This window comes from Poeciliopsis prolifica, unplaced genomic scaffold (assembly GCF_027474105.1).
Source record: "Poeciliopsis prolifica strain line A6 unplaced genomic scaffold, Auburn_PproV2 SCAFFOLD028, whole genome shotgun sequence".
Classification (NCBI taxonomy): Eukaryota; Metazoa; Chordata; class Actinopteri; order Cyprinodontiformes; family Poeciliidae; genus Poeciliopsis; species Poeciliopsis prolifica.
In genome coordinates, this window is record NW_026562403.1 from 3,259,692 (window position 1) to 3,277,604 (window position 17,913).

The 17,913-nt window shown below is 36.0% G+C and overlaps 1 protein-coding gene across 3 annotated transcripts in view; it reads left to right on the forward strand.

Annotated features, from left to right (window-relative positions):
* The window catches only part of LOC129371910 (EGF-like repeat and discoidin I-like domain-containing protein 3), a 124,168-nt gene that overhangs the window by 12,183 nt on the left and 94,072 nt on the right, over positions 1–17,913 (forward strand). For 2 of the 3 annotated variants that reach the window (XM_055048767.1, XM_055048768.1), the window contains exon 3: positions 15,022–15,051. In XM_055048767.1, coding sequence (XP_054904742.1) covers positions 15,022–15,051 — 30 coding nt within the window. The remainder of the gene's footprint in view (positions 1–15,021; positions 15,052–17,913) is intronic. The other variant, XM_055048769.1, reaches the window with a different exon arrangement.

Genomic DNA, 17,913 nt, shown 5'->3' on the forward strand with positions numbered 1-17,913 from the left:
TGAAGCTTATTAAATATTTACTTGTGTGACCTTTCTAACCTGCCTTTAGTAGTTTTAGCCTGGAGTGCTAGTACATTCTGAAAATAGCATGTTGCATTACAATCCTGAAACTGGCAGGAGTTTAACAAAAAAAAGATGTCAAAGGAGGTTAAAAGTTTAAATACTCAGTTCACTGCATTAAAAAATGAATATTTATAGCATTTCAGATCCTCTCTTGTTTCATCTCATAGTGCATTACACACAAAGTAGATTTGCATTGCACACCAGTGTATGATTTAGACAGAACATATCCAACTCATCTTGTTTGATGTTATAAATAAAATAAGTGGCAAGGGTTTGCCTGGAATTTGGATTAAGGTTGTACATTATTGGGACATGAGATTGTTTAGTTTTGTCTCACAGTATTTACTGTGCAGTAAATCCTTCAGTCATTTCAAGGATATTTGCAAAGACTAAATTATGTTCTTTGCACAGATTAAAAACAGACAAGGAATTACGGAGAAGAAGCTGTTGCATGATGTTTGAAGGTTTGATAATCACCTAGTAAGGCACATCATCGCATATACAACCAATGCATACATGGCGTTTTGTCTTTTTTTTTTTTTTTGCTCTCTGGCTTTCTGGGAAGGTCATGGCAGAACAGGAAGCTAAGTGAAAGAGTGGGTAAGCAGGATCAAGAAAATTCAATTTGTCAGGCTTGCCCTTTTCAGTGCGTACAATGCACAGCTTAGGCCAGTGGGTTTGATATATGAGGACAACAAATAAGAAAAGATGTTTTTTTCTGTAACTCCATCCATCTTTAATATACTTTTGATGCTGCAGAGGAACACCATGCAGTATCTCTTTAACATTTTGGGCTGACTGGGAGTTTTAAGTTTAACAAATAAGCAATTTTGCTCTGTGAATGACCTGCCAAGTAGGATCTTGAAAAGTGAGGCACATTTGGTTTGCAACCCAGACCCAAACCATGATTTTAGGACTATATGTATTCCCAGTGTGAACTTTATTGAAAGACAACAGAAAATTGAATAATTTTCTTCTTCGTTGTGGATGGAGTGTGTCTGCATCATTATATGATTCTAAGATCATTTTCTTTTTTTTCATCATTTGGTTATCAGTTTTCTCTTAAATATATCTAACACGACACCTATTGACATGAGTGACAGGAGCAACACAACAGACAAGAGAAGCTGTTATTTTCTTACTGAAGGATATGACAGTGAAAGCTTTAATCAGTGTGATGTGTTTTGGAGAGGGGGAAATGTGGTCACATCACATTCAACTCAAAATGGAGAAGTACACAGTAGTTATATTTCATTTTAAAGGCATGCACGCATTTGTGTTTAATTCATGGTGTCTTAATGGGTTAAAAGCCGCCATGCTCTAAATAAATTTGGGTGCTTCTTCCGATCAAGCTGCAGTGATGCTTATTAAAATTAAATGTTTGTCTGGGAGATTTTTGTTCCAAATAGTTTAGGGCTGAAATAATTCCTCGAGAGATTTGAGTACCTCGATTTTTAAAATTCCTCAAGGAAAATTTATCTGCCTCGAAGTGTCGTTAAATTATATTTTAGTGTTTAGCTCACTGTGTTCCAGCCGGGTTATTACTTGCGTTGCGCAGCGCTCTCACTTCTCAAAGCAAATAAAGTGATATTAAATAATATCCAACCAAACACTTGGTTGGATATTACCATGCATTAACATTCTGCTTGCCAGTGGTACATTTGGACAGTTGGATGGACTTCTGTTGCCTTCACTGTAACAAAGGGTACATATTTCTACCAATCAAGATGCAAAAACTCAGAAGGTGATTTAGGAAAAGCATGGAAACTGGCAGCAAATTATTAGGCGATAGAAACCTGTTATAATTGTAATGTTCTCCAATAGTATCAAAGTTATTGTTTTTACATCATACTTAAAATAAAGATTCCATGCATTTCAAACTGCCTTTTAAGTAATATTTTTTTGTGTGTAGATATATTGCCGATTTGATATCTCTGCATATTAATCTATGAACTACATTTGCTCAAATGCAGCTGAGACTGAGCAATCAGTGGTTAAACAAATCTCTGCTTGAGATTCACTAAACAACAGAATTGAGATCAGAATTTTCAGATTTCTCTTGACTAGTTATTGTGTGGTTAAATACACAACAACAACAAAAATATTCTATTCACATACTTATAAAATGCATCAAGATTAAGAACTCTTATTTTAATATTTTAATTAATGCATCAAACAAAAGCATCTACTATGTTGGCCTTTTTCAATATAATGGAGATCTAGGTCTACTTAATGCATACATAGGTATAACATGTAATTAGACCATCCTCTGTTGGATTTAAATACTAGCATGTCAGTCAACAAACACAAAGCACTTTTTTTTCTCTTTTATATTGCATAGACCTTGAAAAAAAACATAATAGGCACTTCAGACCTCAATGGACATTGGCCACCTATACCTGTAAGGAACAACCTTACTAATGTATCTCTAATGACTGCAGTTTGTTTTTTATTAGTATAACATGCACTGTTTTGCATTAAAATAACACTGAAATAAGGAGAAGAATGGCAAATTGACCTGAACCCATACTACTATTTCAATGCCCTTTTTTTCTGATATTAAGAAGAGTTTGTGTTTTATTATGACAGCACCTTAATACTGTCTGAGCTTCCAAACTAACTCTTGACCAATAAGTAGTCTTGCTTTTGAACATAATTTAAAAATGAAACGATGATTATAACCTTAAGAGATGTTTATACTTGAATACTATTTAGAGAAATATTCCCCCCAGTTTGCTTGGAAATAATCTGAAACTGACTTCAGTGTACATTGGTTATTCTTGACAATAAAGTTAGGATGTTATTTTCGCAAAGCATCGTGACCATTAAAAAATGGTTATTATGATTTTGGATGATAGATTAATCAACCCTGTGATTGGTTGTAGGAAACCTAAAAGAAATCTAAGAAACATTTTGGTAGGCTGAATATTTCAATGTAAAATGCTGCTGCATCATTTGGGAATTGTGAATCACAGTCACAGAAATTATTTGTATGCCATAATTTGCCTTTCATCCAAAACACTACATGGGAAACATCACTGAAACAAGAGTGCTAATGAGGGAAAACACTTAATGAACAGGGTCAAAGAAATGCCTCTGTGAGCTGTTAAATATGTATTATTTCTGTGCATTGACGCAAACTGTAACATTAAATGTGTTTTCCCTTTCCCTGTTTGACTTTCCTTGCCGGTTAATCCGACGTGACACTTTTCATCACTGGCACCGTCTTTCCCTTCAGTGTGAAGGATTCAAATGAGACGTGAGCGCTGCTTCTTCTTCATACATGTTTCATGAATCTTTTAGGCTGCTCCTGGGATGAAAGCGCGAATGTGTGAGATCTTGTCTGGAAAAAAGGGTACAAAAGATGGGAGGTGTCCAAGTTTGTAATGAGGCTAGCAAGATATCCTGGCTCACAAGCAAACTAGGGCATCTGTAATGAGTGTGAAGGGATATGAGGAGATGGGGGGACAGAGCAGAGACAGAGAGGTGTTTTGCAAGCCTGCGTTCAGCCACAAGCTGTAATGTCAGGTGTCCAAAAGATGCCTGAAAGGAAGCAGATGTCAATCATGCTGACGCTCCCACTCAAAAGAGATACTGGAAGCACTGGTAATTATGACTGTCAGCAGAGCCCAAAGCGTTGTTTTCCCACAAACTCTGCTAGCATTAGCATGCATGTGATGGCTTGAGTCAGTTTTTATTCTCATTATTTGCTGCTTATTTACCAATAAAATCTTTTTTTAAATATTTAATTTTGAAACTGAAATTATTTAAAATGAAATACCACATTGCCAAATTGGTGAGGAATAGAAGCATATGATAGGAATCAGGTGAAATATTTATGAAGGCATATTAGTTTTAATTAGTAGGGACCTGAAATAGATTTTTTGAGGAACGATATTAATTATCACAATCCATCAAAGGGCGTTGTTGTTATGCTGCCTTTCTAGGATGTGATTTACAACAGAGAGGATATTGTTTATTAACTTAGTCCTCTTACACCTAATCATCAGTACACATTTATATAAGTTAGGATCGTATCTAAGTCATAACCTAAAAGTAGGTTTATTTTTTTCACTTTCCTTCAATCATTTTTCTTCTAGTTTGTTGTATATGTTGTCATCTATTTCCTATGTTGCTTTGATATAGCTTTATTACATATTACTCTTCATAATTTCAAAAGTTTCCAACACGGTTAAAAATGCATAACTTCCATGGTAATTGCATATTATTTTGGCTGAAAGGGATAATAAATACTATCCTATTAATATGGTCCTGAATGGATTGGATCAGTTGCAGTTTGGAGGCGGAATGAAAAAGATTTCTGATTGATGAGAGCCAGGAGACGGGGTCATAGGTCACGTAACTGTCGACTTTTCTTGAGGAATCTGGTTGATCGTCATCCAGATATTGCCTTCCTGTTTTAATGGTAGTTACTTGAAAAACACTTTTGATTTTAGAGAAATGTCTTATAATTAGCTGTATACTTTGAAAACCAATGGAAAGGCTTGTTAATGGAAAAGGTTTGTTTGTGTTTAGCTTTCAAGACTTCTTGATGTTTTGGCTCAAATATCTCCTAAGTTTATGATACATTTGCAAGGAATTGCTCAAATGTATAGAACTGTGTTGAACATGTTCAATTTAACTTTACTCCATTTAATACCAGAAGATCAGGAATAAAAGTTTTAGACAGAGGATCAATATTACATTGATAATCCAGACACAATGGCAAATCAAAACACTGTACATCAAGTACTTCACAACATGGCCTGGCAAAAAAAATATCCCCTTTACTCCCATTTCAGAGGAACATAATGCCTTAAAAAGCTCAACATCTGATATGTCTCTGTAGTTATAAAGCCCTTGCACATCTGACTTCATGGTTCATACACATACACAGGTTATACATTCACCTAAAAAGAGCCAGAGTCCCAGGTTGCTTGAAAATCCCGTGAACCCTGCATGCCCTGGGCTGAGTGCATTATCCCTGCCCCTTGCCCATGATGAGGAGAGGTATTGATCCTACGCTGAGACAAAACCCCTCTGTGCACCTTTGCAGGGCTTAAGGTTGTCGGAGGCAGGATGCAGAGTAATGAAAGCAGTCGAAAGCAGAGACGGGACCAGCTCAGACCCAACCAGTATTGAGACCTTACCACTAAAGAGCAATACATTTTGGCATTTTTAAACCCCTAAGTATAGTCATTTTGTTTGTTCCTTCTTGGAGCTTAAATACACACTTTGTACTTTAGTTTTTATGGTCATAAAGATAATTTAGGGCTCTTGTGAGAACATACGTTCTAGGAATAACTGTACTTTACTCCCACTCTAAGGTCGAAATACTAGCAAGAAAAGCCAGCAGACAAGGAGATGCAGAAGGAAGCATGTTGTGGCAAGTGAGGTTGATTAATACCCAGGACTCCAGATTTCTTGTGAGAAGTTCCTTTGTGGTGGTAATAGCATTTAATGAAGCATCAAACCTTTCAGTGACCAGAGATCAAGCTCAAATTTCTAAGACATGCTCATTAGAGCTCACAAAATCTCTATTTTGTGGTCTGGCTTGCGTAGAGGAGAAGAGATTAAAAAAGACATAAGACATGTTTTCAGAGTGAAATCATTTAATCACTTCTTAAAATTTACTTAATACTGTCAGAGACCTATTATCTGTCCGTGAGTTGGTACAATTTTCAGTTGTTATTCAAATATATCTTACACGCTTTGGTCAAAATGCCACAGATTTATAGTATATTTCAGTTCTTTGCATATATTTTGGCATGGCAGAAGATTTGTTCTAGTCTCCATCACACCAGATGAAATTAATCTTCTCATATTGCTGCAATGATGAACATCATATGATTTCTGATGTACACTTGAAAAAAAAAACACGTCAAAGGCAGGGCTCCGACTCCCTCTTTCTCTCTCAGCTGCAAATATTAGGGCCTTGATGTTTCAGCAAAGGGAATACCAAACATCCCTGCCCTTGTGCATCACTTGTGGCTACAGCTAGAGCTTAATACTGCCATTATCTCTTCTACACAAGCCTTGTTATCCTCTGAGGTAAAGGAACTGGAGTATTGAAGGAGCAGATTAGCTGTTAAAAAAATTAAAAGGTTTGTCAAAATGCTACAATTTTTCCATCCAATAACTAACCTGCCTCATACTGTATTTTGTAAACTCTATGGGCAGATAAAATGTATTCATTTGAAGATAAAAAGCTGGTTTAAATTAAGAATTTGAAAGTAAATCAATTATTTGTATTTTGGAATAGATGAAAAAAATAAAAAAATAATAATTCTTTCACTATTTTCAGACTGATCCAGAATTCATTTTTCTAAAAGAATCTAAAAGCCTACCTCAGACTCGTCAGCTCGATACTAAGATGTTTTTGGAGTTCAAAGACATTAACTATAAAAGATAGCAAGCTGTGGGAAAAATAACTCAACATGAACTCACCAATTCATGTTCAGTTTTATGTTGTAATAACCTAACATGAGGTCGACCTAACATGAGTATGATTTGTGTTTTAACTGAAGATACAACAGTTAGAGCTTTGTGGGCAATTTCTATTTTGAGTTATGATAAATCATTTTTATGTGATTTACCAATGTATTTTATCTTTTGTTATCTTCACTTGCCCTTGTAATAAAGATCTAGATTTCTTCTATTTATTTTAAGACCTATAACCTCTGAAAATGTTCGTCTGCCTTGCTCTCATGCCTTTTATGTGGTCAATTGCTGATTTCTCAGAAGCCCATAAGTTTGTTGACTTTTCTTTTTCCTTTTGCCTTCAAACTCAAGAAAGAAGCACTTGTAAAACTTGTCTGTTTGAATCAAGTAAAGTAAGTAAATATTGATTAAAAAATATGGAATGACTATAATTGTGCTGAAAATAGTACATGTTAATAGTTCTGTTTTCATGCAACTAACTTGTTTCCTGTGTTTGTTGTCAGTTGAAATGGTAGTCATTTACGCTGAACTGAGAATTAATAATATATATCATCATTGATTTTTATGATCATGTAAGATTGACATTCTGACACAGATATATGATGAAGTACATTTTTTTAAGAATGACATGAATGAATAAACTGTATTTTTAGGTTCTAGCCTAATCATGTGGCTAAATGAATTAAAGTTTAATTAGATTTAGTTTGCAGTGTGGTTGCATCATCGGTGAACAGAATCTTAGAGAGGAGGTTCAGATGGAGATGAAGAGTGTAGCAGAGAGGATTCCAATGAGATGAGCAGAAACTGTAACCTAATCGATTCAATTTAAAATAGAAAAAAATAAGTAATCTAAAATGTAGATGTTGTTTAAACCATTTTGCATATCACTGTCAACAGTGTCAGGGCTCCATATTTCTCCTCGGTGTTTTACTTCTGCTGACAAATTAAAATATAAAATTTAATGTGGCTGGTGTCCTTTGTTCATTCTGGTAAAGTTAGGGTTTTTCAAGTGAGTAGTGCAGCATGTTTTAAATTAATTTCAGATTTAATTAATTTAAGTGCAGTGCTACTGTTGTCTGAAATTCTTTTTTTTTTTTTTTCCCACGGCTGGGCGACATGCCAATGTCCTACAAACACGAGGGAAAAAAAACATCATACCAGACCTACTTAATTCAAATTTGTTTGTGTTTATTTATTTAAAGTTTTCTGAACATTATGCTGTTTCTGTTGGCTTACTAAAACCACTCTGTCTTTTTAGCCTTCTAGAGAAATTTTGCATTTTCAGCCTTCTCTAAACATCTCCTTTGTCTTCTCATTTCCCCCACCCTTAGGCCAAAGCTGGTTTATTCCCTCTAGCGATTACATCCAATTAGGAGCAGCGAGGTTTTCTCCCCTCCTCCCTTCTCACACTCACAATGTGAAATACAGTGCAGTGAATCAGGGCTTTCTCCTCTTTGATGTGAACAAATTACACTTCATACACACACTTGGCAAGGAAACAAAGGTTCAGTTTTCTCTTTCAAGTTGGGATTCTTTGTCATTTGGTGAACAACACGATACACAATGAGAAGAGAGACAATTTGATGTGGATTGATGATGATCTTTTTTTATGTCTGCTAGTTTCATATTGGATGTGGATAACTGCAAAATAAATAAATGTCCATATTCAGCAGAAATTGGAACTCAGTTTGGTGTCTTAGACACTTGACTTAGTCTTAACTCAAACTTGTCTTGAGCATAACTCAAACACTTAAGGAATATTTTTAATATTCACTAACTCATCAATCACAAGTCTGGTTTCGGAAGCACATGCTTTTCATTTATTGCCAAGAACATCATACATTAGGGTGTGTGAACGTATTAGTGTTACTTCTGTTCACCATTTGTGGTTTCCCATTATAATATTTCTTTCTGTCATGCAGATTACTTTCTTTACAGCGAGTTCAGTTGAACTTAACGGGTCAGTGCATATGAAAAATATTCATGAAGAGCTTCAAGCAACCCTTCTTTATAAATTCAAGATCAGTGATAGCAAAACAACTTAAATTACACTCATTTTACTGTTTTCATTTTTTTTATATACTGTGAAGTGAAGGATTACAATGTAAGATTTATGAAAACCACACTTTGCCCTCTTTAAGCCTCCTCATTATGTAGATGTGTAAGTTAAAGCTACAGCACCCCTCATGGTAGTTCCTGCAGATGTTTGCATTAAGTGTATCCAGAGTTCATTCATGAGCTTCTCATGCTGCAGGTGTTAAATTATTAAGATAAAAACTTATCCAAATAATAAGAGCTCACAATCCTCTCTATCTCTGTTTAACCATATAGAGGTCTTTTTAATTTTGGTTTTATTGTTTTTTTTTTGTTTTGTTTCTTTTACATATATTTATATAATATGAGATAACCTTTTAGAGCTCAGTGCTTAATAATTGAAGTAAACATTAGTGGGAGGTTCAAAAAGGGTGGAAATCACCATAAAATGTCTGGGAACAGCTTGTGCTGGATAATAGACTCCACGTGCTTCAGCATTCAAAAAGCTCATTTGGTTTCGTTTGGTTGTGTCAAACACTTCTGAATTTGACCTGCATACAAGAGGCGGAAGGCAGCAATTCATTTTAGTGTCAATAGCTACTTGACGATGATCTCTTTTTTATGGTTCTATAATGTAAATAAATTTTTTTTGTTTGTTTGGTAACCAACAGACTTAAAATTGTATCTGTCAGCTGCAAACCTATTCATTGGACCAAGAATTATTACTGGGTCCTACGTCAGAGAGTACAAAGTTTATGGATAAAGCATCTCTGAAATGCTATGTTAGAATTTGCTGAATGTTTTGTCAGTATTTTAGATTTTGCCATTTATTTGGGACTTTAAGTTATTTTCTGATGTGTTTCATACTTGTGTACATTTAGTGAAATAAGTGTTGATCTTTTCATCCTTTGGAATATTCTCTGGACTGTTCCCTGTATTTTGACACAACAAAGATTCTTATAACCTTGCAGTATCTGAGATATGTTAAAGGCTGTGATGGGACTCAATTAAATAAAGCAATAGATATCATTTAATGATAGTTGATTTCTGTGAACTTACACATAAAAAGTAGAAAGCACGACTCCTCAAAAAAAGCCTGAAACTCACTCTTGTGTCACTGGGGTATGATTTTGGGTGACCTCCGGGAATGAATTGTGGTACCTTGATTGGACAGTGTTGCATTAGTGGCTTTATGCATCTTCTTGTTTTATCTCTTCTCAGAAAGCACAAAAGTACAGTCTATCAAAAAGTCAACACCTATTCAGACAGTGTGTTTGTAGACTGTACCTTGATAAGCTCCTTACCTGCACGGATAGATCCCAATAGTGCCCAATTTAACGCATCAGGGCTGATTTTGCTTTCCCCTTTTGACCTAGGTGAATCTCTGGGATCTCATAGAATAGACGCAGGTTCTTGCTGGAGAGAATACAAAGTGTGAGCAGCTTTCTTCCATACAAGTTCATTATCAGTGTACCCACATTACCATTTGGCAATAAGGTCGCACACTCATTAAAATATTCACAATCATTATAACAGTAATTTGTTCTTTCAACACATTTAGTATTGGTTTTTTCATAACTCCTTCTGTGCACTTAGCAGCTTCTGTTGGCGAGTACAGTGATGAAGGAAAACAATTAGTCATTCCACGGTTTGTTTAAATGTCTTTTTTTTCAAATATTTGCACTTTAATGTCACTGTTCTTAAAAAAAAAGCTCTTAACATGGAATATAACACATTCTTGTAACTCAGATGGGGTTCAGAGACAAAAAAATAATAATTGGAATATAATTCTAACATGAGGTGTTTCTTGTTTCTTCTATAGCGATGCGTCAACGAGACACTTGTTAATAGAGGTCTAACCTGTTCCTGACAAAAGGTAAAATGAGGATGGATGGGTTATTTACTTGCAAGCACCAAAGAGATGGTACTTAACACTTCATTTGACATGGCAGGGTACTCTGCTGCACCACCTTGCCATTAGTTGGTACAGTTAATGATAAGGAAGTGCCTCAACAATGCCTCCTTAATTATTGTTGGTACTGTAACTGTGAGTCATTTCACAGCAAGCCACCCACTCCATACCAAGATGATTTAATGTTAATAAGCATGGCTGTGATGGAACAAACACTTTAAAGGGTGATAGTATGTGGGAGAAAGATGCCTGTGGAGCATCTGTTCAGGGCTGGGGAGTAGCTTTGTGAGAAGGAGGTATGAGAAAAGGTGATATCTGTAGTGCTAATGTGCAGCACACAGTGACAGTACTGTGTGCCTGACAACAATTTAATTCTGAACTTTTAAGACTATTTTTACTGTTTTTTATTAGAAAAAAAAGCAATGTTCAAATTATTCTGTTGTTCAGTTTATGCAATTTCAGTTCTACTGCTGTATAGCAAATTAATTGTAATAATTATAAAGACTTGTTTAAATATGAACAAATGTATACTCACTGGTCATTTTATTAGGTTCATTTTGCTAAATGCCAGTTTGAACCGCCTTTTTGGCTTTCAGCAGAGCCGTAATACTTCGTGGCATAGATTCAATAACATTGTCGAAATACTCCTCAGATACTTTGGTCCATTTTGACCTGGTAGCTTGAAATAGTTGCGAAAATTTTTCATCTGCAGATCCACAGTATGAGTCATCTGCGACACCACATCACAAAGGTGCTCTATTTAAATTAACTGGAGTGCAGTGAACTGACTGGCGTGTTCAAGAAATCCGCTTGAGATAAATCAAGCTTTGTGATAAGGGGCGTTGCATTGCCAGAGGTAGCAATCAGAAAGTGGATACACTGTGGTCATCAAGGGATATACATGGTCAGCTTCATAACTCGGGTAGGCAGTGGTGTTTAATCAATGTGCACATCGTACGAAGAAGCTCAAAATATACAAACAAATCATTCCCCATCACATAGCATTGTACCACCACCTATATCTGATTCAGGCAGGATGTTTCCATGCTTTTGTTTCGCTAAGACTACATTCTGATCCTACAATCTGAATTTTACATTTGAAGTAAAGACTTTTCAAAGTCGCAATCTACATTGTGTTTTATTTATGTGGGATCTCAAAGATTTGACTTCATTGGATCTTATTATCATTTTGACCTCCAAGTATGAATAAAGCACACTATTAGTTAACATCCTTTATGTTCAGCTGACCCTAAAATAACAACCTCATCCAATAAACAATCCTGTAGCTTTATTTCTTCACTCACATTCACTAATGTTTAATTGATTGCTACAAAAAAAAAGAACCCAGCTCTCTCTAAAGCCATTGAAGTACGGTTACATTTTTAAAAATGTATGTCATAAGCCACAAAACCTTAGGAGCGAGGAGCACAATGGAGATATTCCTACTGACTATTTCTTTAGGTTGCACATAGCAGTACGGTGACAATTTTTTATATAATTTCAAAAATGATACAGCATTTTCAGGAGAGGCTTTATACCACATCTCATCTCACCGCTGCCTGTAAAATGTTCTTAAATACAGAAACAGAATGATGATTCACCTCTTCGCCACATTGTGTGGCTTTTTGCAGGCTCAGTAGACAGCATTATTCCCAGACACTGGAATGTCCATCTTTATATAACTTCATGCTGTGAAATCTCTGATTGCATTATAGAAGTCTTGCAGTCTGACAGACAGATGGATCTGAAACAAGCAAACCAACAAATCTGCCTTTTAAATCAACCTACAGTTTTTTATACCACCATTGTTCACAGTGTTCCAATTTGTGAAATGCTGAGTTTTTATTCATAAAATATTGGCTAGAAATATGTCATTACTTTTCACTGTCTGAAAATGAATTGGATTATTAGATTGCATATTAATGCTAATATCTATCTGGTATTTCACAAACTGACGCAGCACAAATTTATATGGCAAATGAAGATGCTCTCTAGTTGGAATAGGACAAACAAAACAAAGGCTTTATAGGCTTTAGGATTAAGGGGCTTTCATATTTGAATGTGAGAATGAAATATGTCTGCTTGAGAAAAAAAAAACACTAAAGATTAGGAATAATCACACAGAAGAGATAATTTTAATCTTAATGCTTTGAATGTTCTCACACGGTTTGGCTAATAGATGAGCATTTCATTGAAAGACTAAAATATCTGATTCTTTACGGTAATTAATGTGGTTCTGCCTCTCACTTTTGGTAACATTATAAAGCTATTGTATCTAACTTTCCCCTGGCATCTGAGTTTGTTTGTTTTTTCCATTTTTTACAATTCTTTACCTTTTCCCTGGAAGAGTTCTGAACAATTTTGAAGATTTGTATCGAGCAGATAAAACGTTTTTCTTTGTTGTCTAACAACAGTGGTTATTGGTGGTCATGACAGTGATGTGCACAATTTGGTTTTTAGCCATTTAGTTATAGGGAAGCCTATTCTTTTTGCTAAAAAGACATTTGGGTTTTGGTGTGGGGAAAATTTTGCTTCCACTGCTTTGAAACAAAGTTTAACTGCTACAGTGGCTTGAGCAGCCCTAAGCTGGCCACATCTGATTGCTTCACTCTAGTGTGCACCTTGAGTGTGATGCACAGCCTCCCTTTGTTTCTGGACTGTATTCAATGCTCCCAAGACTAGACTTTTAAACTTTGGTAATTTAGTCTACTTGTAATATGTTTGATTATGAAATGAAAGTTTTTTTCTGACAATATTAAATCAAGAGAGGTGCTCTTATCCACAAGAGATAAACCTTGTGATGCAGCATATGCTGGGTGATTTCACACATCTATGTTGAACACCAGCCAAGTGTTTTGTGTGCCTAGTGTTCTTTGCTTCTTGTGATTCACTACATCAACACTTGGAGAGAAAGAGAAAGAAAAAATAAACACCTTCATGTTCTGCTTCTTTATCTTCTCTGCATGTGTATTTATGTGTGGGTGTGAAGCGTTGTCTGTGCTTGGAGGCATATGTTTTATTTTCCTCTTATTTATTTATTTATTTTATTCACTTATTCATTTGCTAGTGTGTAATTATGTGTGTATACGAAACGTGTCTAAGAATTTTCAAGTTTCTGCCTTGACCCCATGGTACATGAGGAGGGAGAAAAACCGCAGGAAAAAAACGACATGAAGCGAAACATGGAACGGCTTGGTTGGGGATTATGCTGGCCCGAATGCATGAGGAAACACCGAGGGGCGCTTCTGCTGCCAGACACATGAGAGGCTGACAAAGTGCTCGGGCTTTGTGTGACTTTGGTTTAGACTTTCACTCACATTCAAAGCAGTGTGAATGGCTGTGGTCCACAATTACATTTGGTTTGTTTAATACATGGAGTCACCGTTTCCTTTTTTGGTGTGGCAGAACGTCAGCTGGATATAGGCACCCTCCCGACTCCACTAGGGACAAGGGTGTTAGAAAATAGATGGATGGGTATGAAGGAGCTTGATTTGAAGAAGCAGATTTAGACTAAGTAGAGGTCCTGACTGATATGTCATCACAGCCTTTCTGCTGAAACTGAATTCTTGAAAGGTCCAAGTTGTGGCTTTGTTTTGTTTTCAATTTTTGGAAACAAAATTCTGAAATAATATCAATTTCAAACATGGAAAATGTAATAAATACAGATAGGAAAGAGGCAGAGAGAAGAGAGAAGAAATAATCACTCCATGCTGCCTTTCCTCATGGCTGGAAATCGCTCCAACTGCCTTAATGTTTGCTTTATGTCCCATGCAGTCTTAAGCCCTCTATATGCTAATATCTATTTGGTATTCAGTTTAATTAAGCAGGCATTGGTAAGCTGTGTTATTGTCAGTGCATTATAAATGCTAAAGTTATGCATATTTTGTTCTACAGAGCAGCAAATCCTGTACATTCAGCGCCTGTTTGTTCATCCATTCATCCATCTATTGGTTTACATTTCTTATCACCTCCTATAAAACATGCCATCTTTCTAATATCCCTGCATCTAATGCCCTTAGCTTAGTTCCCCTGTATCAGCTTGCAGGCACAGTTTTTGGAGTAATTTCATGGGTTATGATGGAGATTGAAGATTTTGTTAATGATGGTAGACAGGCCAAATCTCAGCTGTGGAACTGGACCAGAGCCTCAAATCTCAGGATGGAGCAAACAAGTGTGAATGCCACAGGGGCTAATCCGACAGCGGTTCTCAGTGATGAATGCTTATTAGTCAAATGCAAATGACCAGGACTGGGAATCTAAATGAGGGGGTGGGAGTTTGTAGGGCCTGACTCAGTGCCAGGTTATGATTTAGAGTAACTTCGTGTTGCTTTAGTAAATGTGTTGCTTTGCTGATGCAGCATCCTACAGATGGCAGCTAGGTCTGGTTTTGCATATGTTATGCTCATGGGAATTGCATGCTAAATGTGCATATGGCTTTGCAGTATACGGTTAATAGTGTAGCCAGATCAGCAGTGTTGCATACAAAGCACTGTCCTGAATACTGTGACACAGTTGTAATAAAGCTAACATATTTTTTCATCTTCCTCTCTTTTCCTTTTTTCTCTATACAGCAGCAGATGGTGAGGAACCAACTTCTCCAGGTAGGGAAGTTTTTTCAATTATTTTGTAACATAGCCTCTGTCACTTACTCGCTTTCTGTTTATTTATGTATTTGGGCTTCTTTGTGTGTTTGCTTATATGCCATGTTAAGGTTGACAGAAAAAAAGAAGAAACAAAAACTCCTAATCTACCGCTGGGGAGATGGGGAGTGAAAATGAGAGATGATAATGTTTTTCAGATGTTCATGCACCTCTTGTTCACTTGAGCATTTAAAAAAAAACATCCACGATCCATGTGGAGATTGTAGACATAGCATTTCAGAAACTAAGTCCCGATGAACTTTTTTGCACATGTCCAGTGTTGCTTGCTCTGCTGGACACTGCAACAGTCAATGAGTAATTTTCACAAGTCGTTTGTTTCGCTTTGATAACTATGTGAGATGTGTGCCCCAGAGAAAATTGAAAATATTTGGACTTATCAAACCAGAGCTTGATTATTATTATTATTATTATTGATCATTTACTTCAGTCTGGGTACAAAGCGGGTGCTTTGTGTTTTAAGTCAGCACCCCAGTAATGTTCAAGTACAGCATGTAAATAAGAGATGCTGCTCTAATTTTAATGATATAACATACATGTGTGAATATTTTTCTATGAAAGCATAACCACAGCAAATTAAAATAAACAAAAAAAAAGTTTTTAGCTTCAACATTGATACGATTAAAATGTAAATGCAAGAAAAAAGCAAACATACTAACTGCATCTTCAGCATCTGTTTGTCTTTGGCTGCAAGTTTCATTAAACTTAATCCCTGCTGCGCACTTGAGATTAGGTTGGTTAAATCAAGAGGGATTCGACATAATACCCATGGAATCAAAATAGCTTGTTTTTCTGTTGCAAAAACATGTGTAATCTGTGATTCTAATCACTTAAGGAATGTAAGAGAACAAAATTAAACAACTGAACCATTGTGGGAAATTATCAGTTAAAACACCTGATATTAGTTATTTTGTCATTATTTAACATGATCATACATATTAACACGAAACCTCTGTTGTGACCTCAGTCACAACCCAAGAATTATATTAAATAAAACTTCTTTTTCAACACCAAATATATCTATAACATTGAATTATTATTGCAGTTATGTTTTGCCACTGAGCAGACAAAAGCTCCACATGTATCTAAAAAACAATAAAAGAAAAACCAGTGGTGGTTTTAATTTTCTACCCACTGACCTGGAACTCAACTGCAGGAGAAAATAGGGCAGATTGACATGAAAGGCCAAATTATTGTTGATGGTTTTGAGGAATTAAGCAAATCAGGACCTCTTCCAAGACCATTATATTTGTAATCTGCATAATCAGATCCTTTGATTGCACACATCAATCTTATTTCAGGACATGAGGGGTGTTCTCTGTATTTTCTGTTAGCCAAAACTCCAACTCAAAATTGGACTTTTTTATTATTAAGGAGACCCTTGGGGGTGAGCTGGGTATGGCTTTGACATTTCCATGGCATTTTCCTACTCTTGCTTTCCTCTCGATCCTCCTCGATTGCCGGATGATCCCCAGCATGACCCCTCTTTTCGGATTTTTTTTTTTTGGCATATTCCAAACAATTTAGTTTCTGCAAAATTCTTACCACCGTCACCTCTGAGTGTTTTTTGTTTGACGCTGTGAAATGCTGATAGGTTAAAATGGTAGATTGGGAAAGGAGCCTGTGAATGGGAGGCCAGGAACTCTCTAAAAGCATAGGCGTGGGGTGGCACATGCTGAGAGCCTTGATGTAATATTGGTGGTACGGTGCCAACTTTCATCAGAGGAGGTGCAGGATGGGTGCATTCACCAGGAAACCTGTGAACCAATGAAGCCATCATAGGAAAAAGAAGCTGGGTTAAAATAGATTTGACACAATTAGGCCATGATAGATTTCTATGTGATGTTGATGAGTGCACAGTCAGATCAGAGGATCTTACATACAAATTTCACACTCATGAGACAGGTGAAATCTGTGTGTGTGAGAGAGAGACTCAGTGTCTGTGTGTGTGAATAAAGATTTTATGAAAGGCTTACAAGGTTTTTGATAGGCTGGCTTACCACTATTAACTCAGCACTTTGTAAGATGGGGGAAAAAATCTAGTTAAATCCGGAGCAGAGTTTCATTTTCAGTTATGCTTTCAGTGAGACTCTTCAGTTCTGGCTGCTAAATCTTGTTGAAATAACACATTTAAAATCTAGAGTAAAGTATTATTCAGGGCAGCTCTGTTCTGAATGATATTTACTCCTCTTGGTTAGGATTAAGACTTATTTTCAAGTGCTTTTCCTCTGTGAAATTCAATATCACCTGTCCTTCTTAGAGAATAAAACCAGCCAATAGCACACGTGGGTCTTAATACATTAGAATATTACTAAACAATTTATGTATTGCTGCAATTTATTTTAAAATGTGATGGTCTCATATATTTATTAGCTTTATCAAACACATTTATACACTTCACACATTTTTGTCTATTCAGTTTGAGGACTATGGTTTACATCTATTGTAATTTTACCATTATGTATATGATGTAAAATCTTAATATTATTTAACAATCATTACTTCAAAGTATGGTAATGATGCAATGTAGTCAACTTTAGTGAAGATGGATAAATAGGCAGAAATTCAGTGAGCCTAAAGGTCTCTATCCATAGTGTGTTTTCTCTTAGTCTGTACATGTAAAGTTGAGTAAAAGGAAAAAATGTGGAAGAAACACACATTATTTACTGCCCACCCAGCGCCAACAATACAGATGGGCAGTAAATAATGCAAAAGTACTCATGTGTTTATCTTATACAGAGCATGCACACTGATCATATTAGCAGTCATGTGATCTTACTTAATATTAATATTATCTGACAAATT